Raw genomic sequence first — 14387 nt, forward strand, 5'->3', positions numbered from 1 at the left:
TGCTATCAGAAGCAGAAATTGCGTTATACGGTCGTCAGATGAGAGAGAAAAAAGAAGCTTATAAGGACAATACGTTCATGGTTCCTTTGGATGGGATGTTATATCCCCGTGTGAGAAAACCTTGGGTCTATAGAGATGATATCTGTATAGTAGCATGACAAGCTAAAAACTCCTGATAATTTGACCAGGGCGGTAAAAGGCAGGAATGGGATTAATATAGCCGTGTATCCGAGGACGCATATGTTCTCTCATGCAAACGGAATCGCACCAACAGCCGCAAGATGCACATGTTACAAACATGTGCTCCGGAATAGAAGAAGATGAATATATCTGACCCAGTAATACATAATTACACACACTAACCGCGATTTCAAGCAGGCTGAGTGGTAACGGGGCGGTGGAAGAAAGAGTCGGACACGTAGTGAGATTGGGGTGACTACGTTGGAGCGACAACCCCGACATAGTCAGTTAAAATATCCCAAGCACAGCCCACAGAGGGCTATCTGTCTATGTTTAGGGTATTCAAGTGATATTAAACCCCACGAGGGGTTGTAGACGCAAGGGGATGCGACTCGTAGAGTGTCCATGTTTTGTAGACCGAAAGCTGAAAATCGCACAACCTCATTTCCAAACCCTGAAGTTCTGGCTCTGGTAGCTATATGCTAGTATTGAGGCATCTGAAATCGGCTCTCAGCCACTGGGTGCGCCAGACACACCAGCTTCCGAAGATCATAGTATGGAATGCATCTTGACAGTGACTTGGTTGGGATAAGTTGCAGCCCCTGGAGGTGGCCTCCCTGGACAAAACAACGGAACAATAATTTCCCGTAGCTGACGCCAGGAGGACCGACCTCACCTCATCTCACGCACCATGAGCTCGCTGTCAACTTACTGTAGGCAGATAGAATACCCTATGGATAGTTCCAGCAGAAGTGATTTTATGGTGATTGTTTCAAGTCCTGGCTTCTATAGTCGACGGTGTTCGGGACAAGCCGAGAAGGCAACAGTTTCACATATTTAGGTCTAAGCTGGAGATCTACTAATTTGAGGTGTTCCTATGCCGGAGAATATAATTCTTCCAATACGAGGCCAAAGATGTCAAATCTCCAAAAGGATTAGCTAAATAATTATACAACCTTATTGATTCCCAGGAGCATACGACACGAATTGGCGAATAAAGCGTTTCAACAAACAATGTGGTTTTCTAAGCTCCTGGGCTCCAAGTGGTTGCTCCCCTTGGAACTATTGCTAAGCTACATAGGATTTCGGATGAGAGCACCGGAGCTGCTAACCCATACGACTGGCTGGGCTATGTGGATTACGTCCGTTACTTGGAATGCAAGAGGCTTATCGCTGTTTCCCAAAATTCGATTGAAATGTGAGGAGAAGCTTTCAAATAGTTGTCCCCACGCGGACACTGCGAGAAGCCAACGCTCTATACTATCAGCGCCATCACTGCAATGCAATCATGTTTGAAACTTGATACACCAACAAGAGGCTCATTGGCTCACAAGCTGTATTGACAAGTACGGTATCAGTATTTTTTCCCTCCTTTAAACGTCAACCATGAATATTTCGGCTGGCTTTATTCTTAAGAGTAATCACAAGTTGTTAAAACATTGACTATTATCTATGTATCAGCTATCTTTTCCTTTCTTCTTTCTACCAGTCATTTTTCACCTGTCAACGAGCTTCAGAGAGATAATTTTCAAATCGGATCCATGTGGCCAGCTGCTAACACCTGGAGCTGCTAAATACATAGTAGGTTGACCCACTCCCTTGCTTCTAACTCTTCCTTGCAATTTAAGATATGAATTTGATATAATGTTGTTACGCAGGTGGCTAACTCCAGATGCAAGAATTCTAATAATAATGAATATTTTGGCCGTTAACCTGTTCGCACTTCGGCCATCGCGAGGACCTCCAGCGAACGGAGATCGCATCCATGACCTCAAAGAGCAGCACCTTGTGCCTATACCAAGCTCCATGAACTTGGATGGAATGGGTTCTTCCACAACCTATTTACATTCATTTAATAAAGATGATGCCAGCCACTGCTGAGATTCTTCATCGCAAAACTACATAGCTGGCCTTCAAATAACCTCACCAACAGTCCAGGATGACGAGGCCATGTATTGTATCTTACGTTGTTTTCAGGATACTTATAGCCTCAATTTTGTGGCTATATACCCTACAACCCAGCCATGCCGCCCCAGCCTACAATACATCTTTCCCTGGCGCCAGCTTACCCGGCCTAGTTCGTCCAAAGATGAGATTTGAGACAAGGCTGTTCAAATGTGGAGAACACGAGGACAAGATTAATCGGTCCCTTGCTGGAATTAGATACGGGGTAATCTATACAACAAAATTTTTTAATTCTATAACTTTTGTTCTACTATAGGCTGATATGATGGTCTAGTTTATCATGGCTCGTTTTCGGTTGAGGAGTCTACAGAAGATCTTAGATGGAAACCCTACTGGCGAAACTGAGCTGAGTGGGATAGACCGCTCGACCCTATATACCTTTGAGAGTCTCTATGGAACTGTCTATCTTCCGCTACTACCAGGAGGTTACTTGGGGAAAACCCGGATAGAATATATCTTGGGTCAGGCTACATAAGGCTCTGCTGGCCCCCTTCCCCGAGAATCTTTGAAGTTCTGAAGCCGAACGAAACTGACAAAATGCTGGGGGCCTTAGGTATGCTGAATCGAATAATAGACACTATCCCTAACCACCCTCTTGACATATGGTGTGATGATAGTTTTTACTCGACGAAGATACCGCCTAATATTCGACTGCCAAAACGTAGGTCAAAGATGCAGATATCTATCAATACCCAATACTAAGACCTTTTCTTTCTTACCAGCAAAGGAAGGACGCACTCTCTTCTGGGACACCCGGTCAGCAGATGACGGCGGCCAGATCTTGACCTCGATGGAGGGAACCTGTGCGAATGGTAAGCTATACGCGTTTAATATAGTAAACCCTAAAGCGAAGCGTGAAACGATTGTTATATGCCCTTCGCCTCTGGGCCAGTACTCCTCTCTCGGTCAATTTCAGGTGAACATGCTGTCTGCTCCTGAGAAATTCGCAAAGGGCGTACACATAGACAAGTTTAGGTTTTCTCTGGTCTTCACTCTGATCCATGAGCTATCTCATTCCATCCTCATCCTCAGGGATTTAGCAACGAGTAAATGTTCCCGCTGTCCGCTAGCTGGTTTGTTTCATCTTGTTAATATTTCTACCCAGGTGATGTCAAGGGACAGGTAGATAGTTACGGTTGGAAAGAGGCCACCTTTCATGGTGATACTAACCACCTGAACGCCCAAGATAATGCCGGTAAGCTGAGGTTTTTTTTTTTTTTTTGAGACTAAGATATGAGAACATGCCTTGCTAATGGACTTCACATAGACAACTTTGCGTTCTTTGTTCTTGGTAATATTGACCTTCTATCAACCCCCGTTCTCCTTGAGCTTTACGCTGACTGTCCTGGACAAAGCGATGTTCCTAAGTAAAAATCACTGGGGCAGCGGGATGGCCAATGAAATGTTTACTAGTGGCCCTGCCAGAGCCAGTCCGCCATGAGCGCCGTTGCAGAGAGGCTTCGGTGTGTTTATGGAAGCAAAGTCACGAAATACCCTTGGTAGAGAGCGCTAGAGATAGAGCCAGCTTTGGCCGTTTAAACAGTTCTCAATGATGTTACTAAAATACATTCCACAGCCGTAGTTAAAAGCTAGTAATTGATTATCTTGGCATGGCTGGCTAAGTTAACGGCTTTGAGTGAACGAGACACACAGCAACAGTCTAACGGCTTGCGCTTTCATGACAACAACATCGATTTATTTCTATGTGTTAAGTGCGACTCCGGAATGAGCACAGCAGCTCAAGAAGACATGTCTGCTCCGACTCGCGCCTCCGTCCTTATTGCGAATCTGTCGTCGGTTTCAAAACGCATTGCAGCAGCATCAAGCAGGCGTAACCACGATGAAACCAGCCCCAGCTCAAATAACAATAATACCAACAGTGACAGCCCTGCAGCCCCCGTCCGTCTCGTTGCAGTGTCTAAACTAAAGCCGGCTTCTGATATCCTCGCACTTCACTCCCCGCCCACATCCCACCTGCACTTCGGAGAGAATTATGTGCAGGAGCTTCTCGAGAAATCTAAAGTCCTGCCCCCCGAAATCAGGTGGCATTTCATCGGTGGATTACAGTCGAATAAATGTGTTATGCTTGCAAGAGAGGTACGGGGCTTATGGGCCGTTGAGAGTGTGGATACAGAGAAAAAGGCGTCTCTGCTGGATAAAGGCTGGGGCGAGAGGCCGGAATTCAAGGATAAAGGCACTGTGGACACTGATGGTACTAGCGAGCAAGAGGATAGACGGCTACGTGTATTTGTACAGGTTAATACGTCCGGGGAAGAGAGTAAGTCAGGTATACAGCCAGGCGAGCCTTCGGTGGAACTCTGCCGGTTCATCAGAGAACAGTGCCCTCGGTTGAAGCTCCAGGGATTAATGACTATCGGGGCCATTGCGCGATCAAAGGCGACTACACCGGAGAATGAGAATGAAGATTTTGCCTGTCTACGAGATACAAAGGATATGGTGGAAGAGAAGCTATCGCTGGAAGGAAAGGATAGGTTGGAATTAAGTATGGGCATGAGTAATGATTTTGAAGGTGCGATTGCCATGGGAAGCAGCCAGGTCAGGGTCGGAAGCACTATATTCGGCGCTCGTCCACCCAAGGGCGAGGCAAAGTGAAGAAATTAGAGCCATTATAGTGAAAAAAACAGGATGTAATTTTATCATGAACATAAATGCGGAAGGGCTCGTAAGCCGGTTAATCATCTGGAAATTATCTTTCTTTGTAGTAAGGGAATGTATATGTGATAAATATACATCCAGAACTAGTCGCTGAAGATGTCACAAACGGCACCTCGTGAGATCCTGTCTTCCATCAACTCGACCAAAGCCCGTGGAACGTCCTCCTGGGTCGCCCGAATAGTGATACGGTACATCTGTGTATGCGTTAGTTAACATACCCTGCCCAAAAAAACATGGCAACGGTAAAGAAGATAGGGAGAGAGCATACCTGTTTCTCATAGTTAGGCTCGAGCCTCAACAAACATCCTGTCTTTGAGCTCTGAGTTTGGAAAACAGCACATCCAACCAGGTTCTTTTGGTTTGGGTCGACATTTGCAAGTATCTTCCACTTGAAATTCTCGACAATCAATTGAAGATTCCTTTCACTTAACGGGCGGCCTTTCTTCGTAAGGCCAAATGTTGATTGGCTTTCCAAGGGGCCTCCACCTATTTGTCGCCAACGTTTAAAGAAATCATCTGATGTTAGGGATGACGCTTCAAGGTACCTATGCATGAGAATCGGTAGTTGCAAGGTGTACGCTTGTAATGCACCCGCAAGGTATGATATTCGAATCGTTGGAGCCTTGGTAAATGAGCCCAGACACTCGAAACAAACGGTTTGGTGGGTTTGGCCGGATGCAGCAACATCTGGATCCGGTATATCCTTGGTATCAATCTTGAGGCTTTCAGGTGAAGGGTTATCAAGTGTTATGGTGAAAGACCCGATGGAATAAGCGGATTTATTTGCAAAGTAAAGCTTGCAGACGCCAAGGTGGGCTCGGTATTCGGATCGGAGTCCAACTTGAATCTGGGCATCCTCGAAAAGAACTCCCTCGGTAGTGAAGAAGAGTCTGTTAAAGCCAGGCTCCCATTCCGGGGACAAATGGGCGGCGCTGGCCAAGTTAGGTACTGTATCACTGGCCGAAGTGAAGTCCAGACCTTCCAGGTCGTTGGATGTTGTGCCTACTCCCCCTGCCTGCTGTGGGGTGGCCGATCCATTGGCGATAGATGTGAAGGTACGTTTCAAGCCGGTGTTCTGCGTCAGCATGAACTCCTTGTCATCTGCATTGGCATCTTTGCCCCCAACAACCCAAGTTCGCTTGTCACTCGTTCCAGAGCTTTTCTGATGAAGCCGAGACAACAACACGGAAATTCTCTCCGAGAATGGCGGCATCTCATCACAAACTGTTCGAAGGAGGTCATCGGTGGGAAGAGTAGCAAGCATTAAATATTCATAAGCTCGCTGTTGCATCTCTGTATCAGGAGAGTGGCTGTATACTTGGAAAACTCGGAGAATTTGTGGTTTGATCTCTGGGAAGAGATTCACAAACTTGATAAAGGAAGATAAGAGCAAAGCGCGAGTGTTGTCGGAGCAAAATGCCATCTTTGAGTAGAGTGCTAAAAATTGTTCGATGGGTGAGCAACCCTTGTTATCTGCAATTAGGTGGCCAAACTCCCCCAATATATAGCCGCCAATTTTCACTAAGCTATCATGGCACTCGCCCTTTATATAGCCCAAAATGTGCTGGGCAGCATAAGCCTGAAGCTCTTCGTTGTTTGTGACCACCTGCACAACTCGCTGCCAAACTTCATCGCTGACATGGTCACCAGCTACAGATAACAATTTGAGCGAAATGTCGATATACCACTGTGCATCTGTGGCATATTTTTCCGTAAGAATGGCAATTTTAAGAACCATTTCTTCCCGAATGGCAAAATCGGCGCTCTGAAGGTGCTTGAGAAGTTCGTTGACGATAGGGCGTGCATTTGTGGTATCGCACATGCTGTACAGAAGGTCCAATCCCTTTCGTCGTACGCTAATATCTCGGTCTCGCAACGATCCAAGAATTATGTTTTGATGCTTCTGTATGGGATCTAACGTCTCTGCCCTAGCCGCAAAATGAGTCATTGCGTCTAGTCCAAGATACCTTACGTTAGTCTCTCGAGATTGAATAAATTTGCCTAGGCGAGAGGAAATCTGCATCATAAGGGTGTGTTCGGTATCAAGGTGGATTAAGAGATTTATGGCCTCAAATAGAACAGCGTTTTGGGCATTGTTTTGCTGCACATTTTTGGGCATATCCATGGCCGAGTTCATGATTTGCTGGATGCTTTGCCTTATGAGGTCTCTCACATGAACATCCTCTGTTGAATTCATGGGAAGAAGATAAGAATTAGCTAAGTCGTAACCTATAACAAGAAAATTGGGGCTACTAACCAGACGGAGGATAATATTGCAACAATCGTAGCAGTTTTACCTGCATCCAAGGGCATCCCACATTGTAGTAGATGTAATCCTGAGAAACATCGTGGTCAATGACAATCCTCTTTAGCCTTTGGGCTGCCTTGACATAGCTTCCCTTGTACTGGTCAGGATTATCTTGAACAAGAGCCATAACTAGAGATGTCACCGACAGAGCCACTCCCATGTCTGGATCATCCATCAAAGATACAATACGCTCAGCCCATTCCTGTTGCACGATTCCGGGGTATTTACGATATAATCGGAGAAGGGTAAGGGCAGCTTTTTTCTTAACGAATGCCTTTGAAGCACTGAACCCAGGCCAAGTCAGTGAGTCTGGTTAAAAAAATAATATCACCACGGACATAACATACGGAGATATTAATAAACGATGAACATCACCACTCAGGGCTTCACCCATTTCCCTTCCACCAACATTAGCAACTGCATGCAATGCGAGACAGTTGTTAAGTTCATGATGATCCAGCAAGTCTTTCCGGATACTGTTCACTACCAAATGAAGCAATTCATGCTGCTCGTGAAGAAAAAGGGTAACAGCCAAATACCCTATCTGTTTTTCCGAGTACTTGGTTGCAGATATCAAGTTGACAGCTTCCAAATGGCCAAAATCAACATCATAGCCTTGAATATAGACGTATAGAAGTTTGCAGACATATTTTTTCTTTTGGTAACCATTCAGACTTCCGTCTTTGAATTTCTGTCGAATATTGGCCAGCTCCTTGTTGATGCGTTTTTCCTCCAGTTCTCTAGCCCGAGCATTCCGTAGGTCAGCTATGAACTGGACCAGCCCGCGCATAGAAGACATAGTGACTTAATTTGGCACGAGATTCCGGAAATGTCTCACTCTGTGCTTCTTCGCCCTGCTCCTATCTCCCTATCCTTCAGTTCGGTGACAGCTTGTAGAGGCCTAGTTACTTTTCATGCGCAATCCACGAGTGCATACTTCTTCTTAATCATTGCCAGGTACGTGATACCAACATCCTTCTTGACCGCAAAAGGAGTGAACGAATATCAGTAATAAGACCTGGCTGACGATATATGGATCGCGAATAATAGTAAGGGGAAACTCGGGCGGAAACGAGGAACGGAGGGTTCGCGATTTGGCGAATCAGGGGATACGACGCAAGTGTCTTCAACTTTCCCGTCCAGAGAGGCTGGTTCGTGAGCTCCACGACGTCTTCAAAGCAGTAAAGAAGTATTTATGGCTGTGTATACGCTTGTTGCTGTCTCTTTTCTTCAAAGCTTCCGACCTTGGAAGTCCGAGAAGGCGCGAACTCATAGATGCGGAAGAATATTTTGCCGGCGGTCGGAGATACTTGCCGAAAACGGTCTCATACAACGAAAAGGAGCCCATCCTCAACGACCATGACCAAGAGACCAGATGAAGACGAGTATCTCTTTTCATACCTTCTTACTAGCTCTCGAGCCTGGTCTTATATATACATACCCCATATACGGAAGACTCAGTCTTTCGTACCCTTACGCAAGTCAGAGCTAAAACATCTAGGGAACACAGCTGGACGGATCTTGCCTTCATGATATAAGAGTGACAAGAATTATTGAAAAAATAGAGCAAATCCAGAAATAAACGGTAACCCCGATTCCGCTTGACAAAGGAAATGAAATGCACCTGCAGCGTCACAAACAAGCCAACCCATCATCCTTGGGCACCGCATTTAACCTTCCTACACCTTGTGGGTGAAATCGATCTCTTCGGGGAAGTTTCCAGAGTCAACGGCTTTCTCGCATGTACATGAATCTACATAGTACGGATTTCAAAATTAGCTCGCCATACCAGGACGCGCGAGCAGTGGAGTTGGGGAAACCAAGCCATGCTGGGGTTGAAGAAGGAGATGAAACGTACCCGCCCCCCTCTTCCCACAAGGGCATGAATCACCGGAAACAGGATGGTTTTCGGACATGGCCCTCTCACACGTACATTGGCCAGCCGGGCGGCTTCCTATTAGTCGTCCGCGATCCCATGTTAGATTTATCTTCCAGCAAGCGAGAAAACAACCCCTCGACACGCAGCCGCGGCACAGGGAGACAGGGACAAGGGGAAGATATATATATAAATCGAAAGGGCAAAAAGACAGGAAACCAGGCAAAAGAAGGCCAGAACATTAACCTACTGCAGGAACAACGTGGGCCAGAGGTGTCGTTTTCGGTTTTTGCCTTGTCGCAGCTGCAATGAAGAGCCTGTTCCTTGCCACAAGAGCACCTTGCTTGAGCGGCACAAACGCAACCCTCTTTGGACGAGCGGCAGCAGGACTCAGGTGGAACGGTCATCTTCTCAAGTTATTTTTCCCCCCCGTTTTGATTTCTAAACCTGCTAAACTCGTAGAGCTAAACCCGGGTATTTGCCCGTTCTCTTACTATACTGGAACAGAAGGGCAGGTGATATGAAAATATCAGTATCAGAGAAAGAACATCGGAGAGCAATCTAACAATAGCTAAAGGAAGATGAAGCCTCTCCCCTCTCTCTGGGAATATGCCCTCTTTATATATCGTCTCTCTTCTACTCTCCCTCATCCTCTCTTGTAAGCAATTACCAACACCTCAACTGCGATTGGAGAGATACGTAGCTTATATAAGCACATATAAGTCAGGCAACTTTCCTTTCGTCATAACTTGTAAACATCGAAATGGATTAAAATTTAGAGGCCAGGCTTAAGGCACTGACATGAGATGGAGAGGCGAAAGCCGCAGAGTTGTGAAAAATACAGGAGCCAGAGTGCGACGTGGTAGTAATTAAGGAGGTAATAGTTGGGCTCATATGCGACACCATTACTATCCAAACCGGAATCAACATCGTCTCAGACAAAGGGGCCTAAGATAATAGAGAAGATAAAACGTTGGACGCCAGCAGCGCCATGAAATCATCAACCGCCGACTCAAATAAAAGGAGTAATAAGAAGGAGAGGTATCGAGTATCGAGAGGAACCAGGAATTTTTCCGAAGAAAAATGCTAATGCATAGAGAAAGCTGGAACAATACCGATGCTTTCTGCAAAACGCCATAAAACCCAAAGAAACAACAAGTAGATTGTCTCAAAACAAGAAAGACATCCTTAAAGTATGTGCTAGAAAGGATTAAGGTCCGCAAGGCCAGCGAGTGGGGAGGGAGGAGGGGGAAGGGAAGCTGTAAAATAATAAATAAGGAACAAAGTCATAATGCATTTTCTTGCAGAGAGTAAGCAAGCTATGAATTGGAGCTTTGATTTCGTAAAACCGTATCTACGTCGAGATGAACGCTGGCGAGATTTCATATCGTCTCAGTGTTGGGTTGATAAAAGAAGGCTCGCTGTCTCGGGGCAGAGAATTCCGGCGTTGGGTAACAGCTCAGCTTCTGCTGGATAGTTTGTTGCAGCCACGCAGTGCCATGCTGGTTATAGGCGCCTTGCATGTCGGGCCTCTTTGATGGGTGAGATGGATCGTTTGTATTTGAAGATGGGTTTTGGCGGGAATAGGTAATTCCGAATGAGCTTAAGTTGAAATGCGGACCGAGCCCCGAGAGCTGATCCTCTTCCTGTGTGGATGATAGGGGCGAAGACTGCAAGGCTGCTGCGCCTGCACGACTTTGGCCTACTTTCGGTGGTGATCCTTCACCTAGCCTTGGCGTAGTTGTCACAGATTGTCCGACTGTTTTCTGCTTGAACCCCTCTGTTACAGAACCTATTGACTCGTCAGCAAGTGTCGGGAGGTGTTGATGTTCTCGTAGCTCCGTACCCAAACCAAAGGGATCTCTTCTAGCAGACGCGTCCAGAGATCGACTGCCATATGTGCTGTTGAGGTCAACAGAAGAATCTGTATCAGTGTACTCCAACGGCGGAGTTGGGCAAGGTATGGGGCCACGGAGAGGGAGATTCAGTGACCCGGTCCTCGCTCTGACCGAAGTATTATACATGTGAAGCTGTGGGACTGAAGGGCGCATGGTCCCCTGCTGCTCGCCAAAACTCCTGGGTATGAAGTTCACCCGTCCATGAATGGATGGATTCGCGGAAGATATGGACGCGAAGCTACCAAGGCTATCACCGGACGTAGACATACTGGATATCGAGTCAGTGCCGCGACTAAAGGTAGAGCTGCCCCGCCCAAAATAGCTACTATAGGCCGAAACAGTGCTCAAAGGGGAAGTTGTATAGTCGTCTCCTGATGATGTGCCCACGCGTCCCGAGTTGTATGGGTCATTCTCTTCTGGTGGAAAGAAGGTACCAGGGGAGACTAAAGGTGTGGTATATCCGTGGTGCTCTGGCGCATAGGACGATTGTAGCGATTGAGCCATGTCAAAATCATCAGGCAGTGCTCGAGATTTCAAAACTCTCTCCCGATCGTCAAGAGATAGACGCTTGAGCTTCGCCCTCCTTTTAAAGATTAATATAATGTTAGCAAAATCGAGGTATAGAGTCAATCGGGCCAGTACAATGGCAACTAACCTGTTTTGAAACCAGACCTGCACTTGTCGTGGGCTCAATCCAGGTATTTCTCTAGACAATCTCTCCCGGTGAGCAGCATCTGGATGCGCCTGGCGAGTGAATTCACTCATAAGATATCGTGTTTGGTTATGAGTAAGCCTAGAAAGATGGGTTAGTAGAATTCGATCGCTATTGTCAGAACAGGGGGGACAATACCTAAACCGCTTCATCTTTTTCCTATCAATCTTCTCTTCATTGGCACCTTTTGACTCATCTTCTACATCATGAATTTCTGCATCCTCTGTAACAGGGCTGTACATGCCCTGTTTGCTATTGATATTCCCCCTATCGTTCTGCTGCTCTGTATCGACAGGAGTCTGGGGACTTCCAGGGCAAGAACTCGCAGAACTTGATTGTACAGCATCCGTAAGGTCGCTGCAAGAGAGATTCCCTTGGCTTCCCTTGTGGGAGCCCATATAGCAGTTGTCACTAGGGTCCTGTGAGCTGTGCTCCTGTTCTGCTGCCTTCAAATAGGCCAAACCTCGAATATCACACTGGCCCATGGTTACATCAGGTCCCTTCTCCGAGATAAGCGGTTCTTGCTTTAGAGACTCAGAGACTGATGATCCACTGAACTGCATTATCATCGCAGAAGAATGATAGTTGTGTAATTGTGACGACGGCGACTGGTCTTCCACCCGTGTGTTTGTCCAGCCAGGAATGCCTGCGTACACTTCGTGAATCGACATTCTGAATTAAATAGAAAGGGAAAAAAAACAATGTATCAAACAAGAAAAGATGGGGAAGGGATTCAAAGAGGAAGGGTCTATAGTAACAGATATATATCGTCAACGCGTGGTAGCAACAACTAAGGTATCCGATGTTGCCGGAGAGCCACTATGTTTCAGCCATAGGTATACCGAGTGCCTGTTGTGGTTATCTTGCTCTCTGGAGATATGCTCCACCTGCTCACTGTGGGCTCAAAACAATATAAGATGAGTAGTTTGCCCCCGCAACTTCAGCATTGAAGAGAAGGTGAATGTTGGCCGTGGTCAAGAAAAAGAATGATGCTCTGCGTGAATGTGTTTGGTTATGAGAAGCTGAGACGACCAGCAGGGAAGACTCAAGGCTCAAAAGGCACCCGGCCCTCTGGGATCGAGGACAACTTGTAATAGAGTTTGACTGGCATAAGACGAAAGAGGTAGGTAGTTGGGTTACAGGGTATTTGGAGGCACGCCGGTGGGAAAGTTAGAACGTTGCCGTATTTATTGACAGTGGCGGATAATTGACCGATACAGGCAGCCATAGAAGAAGGCGGCCAAGGAAATCCGCCGTGAGGAGCACAAACGAAAGTAAGAGGACCAGTGTTGGCATAGCCACGGGAAAATGTCGATTTTTATTCCTTTGTGTTCTTAAATATTAACACGGGATACCCGAGTACCTTAACAACAGATAAAAAAAAAAAAAAAAAAAAGGAGCCAGGGTATAATGGTCTCCAGGAGTTTTGGACTGAATGAGATAGGAGGGGCCGGGATAAGCATAGACAGCCACCCTGTCATGCTCAGACCAGCATCTCGGAGTAGTGCCTTGCTTAGCTTAGCACATGGGGGGATGGGGGAAGTATGCGATGCATGGGTTGTGGGTCAGTCAAGGATGAGGCTGCCAAAGTCTCACGTTGATGCGAAGATCACAACACTCTTAAATTATTTCAAGAGGATGCTGCTCTTGATCGGGCCCAACTCCTTATCCTCATGTACGTGATCACTGGGGTCGCGTGCATCGATCATATATAAGATCGTTTCTCAACATAAACTAGTCTGTTTTATCTTTTTTATTTGAAGATAATGTCAGATTTCTGAAAACCGAAAACGAGAGGGAGGGGGCGCCCCTATCACACTGGCTGTAACACAGCAATAGAAAGCATTATGCTTTGTAGTAAACATGGGGGATTGGCCGTATGTGCCAACCTCGTCTTTCCGGAAAATAGACGAAGGTCAAAAGCCCCAAAAAGAAAAGGGAGATATTGTATGTATATGCAGCATTTTTGGGTCTTGGATCTGAAGCCTTGGAGATCCTTGTGAGGCCAGGGTAAGACTGCTTGAGAGACCCTGCAAATCTTAAGCCTCTCCTCTGCGGGAGAATACCGGCTGACAACAGTAAGCGTAAAGGTCGAGAAAATATGGGCGTCAATAGAACGTCCAGAGTCATGCTTGCCCACTTTTTTTTTTCCAGCTTTATCCGGGCGTGGCTTATGGGGTGACAGGGGAGTGAGTGTAGTTGGAACCAATGCGGGGCATGCAGGACTGGAGGGTAGCATCATGGGCAATTGGTTGTTGGACAAGAAGCGCTGGAGGAAGATTGGTCACAACAGCACGAGAACGCTGATACACAGTTCAACGCAAAGCCCAGGGCTTAGACGGGAACCGCCATTTGGAGATCAAGTAAGGCTACCACGAACCAATACAATTCCTTGGACTTCTGGAAGAGGAATAGAGGCTGCACCCGCTAGAATTGCAAACCTGACTAGTCACGAATCGGAAGGCATGCAGAAGAGCACGGTAAGATCGGACCGGCCCCCGAGGTTGGCTTAGGCCCTCCGGTGAAGAAGTCCCTTCTAATATAACTATGGTAGGCGTTGGACTATTTTTGCAGGAGAAACGACTGCTAAACATCCTCGAGAAGTCGATGATTGCCGCTCTTTTGGCGAAGAGAGTGACAGACGGGAAGCAAAAATGGATCATGTCATGGGTTGCCTAGCCAGCCATCGAGCACCACCACCTCAAGCTTTTCCCTATCGAGCCCTCCCGCTATCTATCGACCAGATGATCCGCAGATACGGCAGGCAGGCAG

The 14387-nt window shown here is 46.6% G+C and overlaps 6 protein-coding genes across 6 annotated transcripts; 3 read left to right on the forward strand and 3 right to left on the reverse strand.

Moving 5' to 3' along the window:
- Positions 1-2425: 2425 nt before the first annotated feature.
- On the forward strand, positions 2426-3516 carry MCYG_02301 (uncharacterized protein; the record flags this gene model as incomplete). Its single annotated transcript, XM_002849321.1, has 5 exons — positions 2426-2606; positions 2699-2806; positions 2868-3191; positions 3251-3340; positions 3413-3516. 5 exons carry the CDS (start codon positions 2426-2428, stop codon positions 3514-3516), a joined length of 807 nt encoding a protein of 268 aa, XP_002849367.1.
- A 378-nt stretch (positions 3517-3894) lies between these two features.
- MCYG_02302 (alanine racemase family protein) lies at positions 3895-4758 on the forward strand (the record flags this gene model as incomplete). The annotated part of the gene is made up of 2 exons (XM_002849322.1): positions 3895-4423; positions 4445-4758. 2 exons carry the CDS (start codon positions 3895-3897, stop codon positions 4756-4758), a joined length of 843 nt encoding a protein of 280 aa, XP_002849368.1.
- Positions 4759-4904: 146 nt separating this feature from the next.
- On the reverse strand, positions 4905-7928 carry MCYG_02303 (adaptin; the record flags this gene model as incomplete). The annotated part of the gene is made up of 4 exons (XM_002849323.1): positions 4905-5015; positions 5090-7050; positions 7079-7413; positions 7477-7928. The coding sequence occupies 4 exons, from the start codon at positions 7926-7928 to the stop codon at positions 4905-4907; spliced, it is 2859 nt and encodes a 952-aa protein (XP_002849369.1).
- An 880-nt stretch (positions 7929-8808) lies between these two features.
- On the reverse strand, positions 8809-9412 carry MCYG_02304 (conserved hypothetical protein; the record flags this gene model as incomplete). Its single annotated transcript, XM_002849324.1, has 3 exons — positions 8809-8882; positions 8988-9083; positions 9256-9412. 3 exons carry the CDS (start codon positions 9410-9412, stop codon positions 8809-8811), a joined length of 327 nt encoding a protein of 108 aa, XP_002849370.1.
- A 975-nt stretch (positions 9413-10387) lies between these two features.
- On the reverse strand, positions 10388-12286 carry MCYG_02305 (conserved hypothetical protein; the record flags this gene model as incomplete). The annotated part of the gene is made up of 3 exons (XM_002849325.1): positions 10388-10797; positions 10852-11486; positions 11754-12286. 3 exons carry the CDS (start codon positions 12284-12286, stop codon positions 10388-10390), a joined length of 1578 nt encoding a protein of 525 aa, XP_002849371.1.
- A 1569-nt stretch (positions 12287-13855) lies between these two features.
- MCYG_02306 (uncharacterized protein) lies at positions 13856-14294 on the forward strand (the record flags this gene model as incomplete). The annotated part of the gene is made up of 2 exons (XM_002849326.1): positions 13856-14095; positions 14190-14294. The coding sequence occupies 2 exons, from the start codon at positions 13856-13858 to the stop codon at positions 14292-14294; spliced, it is 345 nt and encodes a 114-aa protein (XP_002849372.1).
- Between the last annotated feature and the right edge of the window lie 93 nt (positions 14295-14387).

The sequence above is a fragment of the Microsporum canis genome, genomic scaffold, assembly GCF_000151145.1.
Source record: "Microsporum canis CBS 113480 supercont1.2 genomic scaffold, whole genome shotgun sequence".
Classification (NCBI taxonomy): Eukaryota; Fungi; Ascomycota; class Eurotiomycetes; order Onygenales; family Arthrodermataceae; genus Microsporum; species Microsporum canis.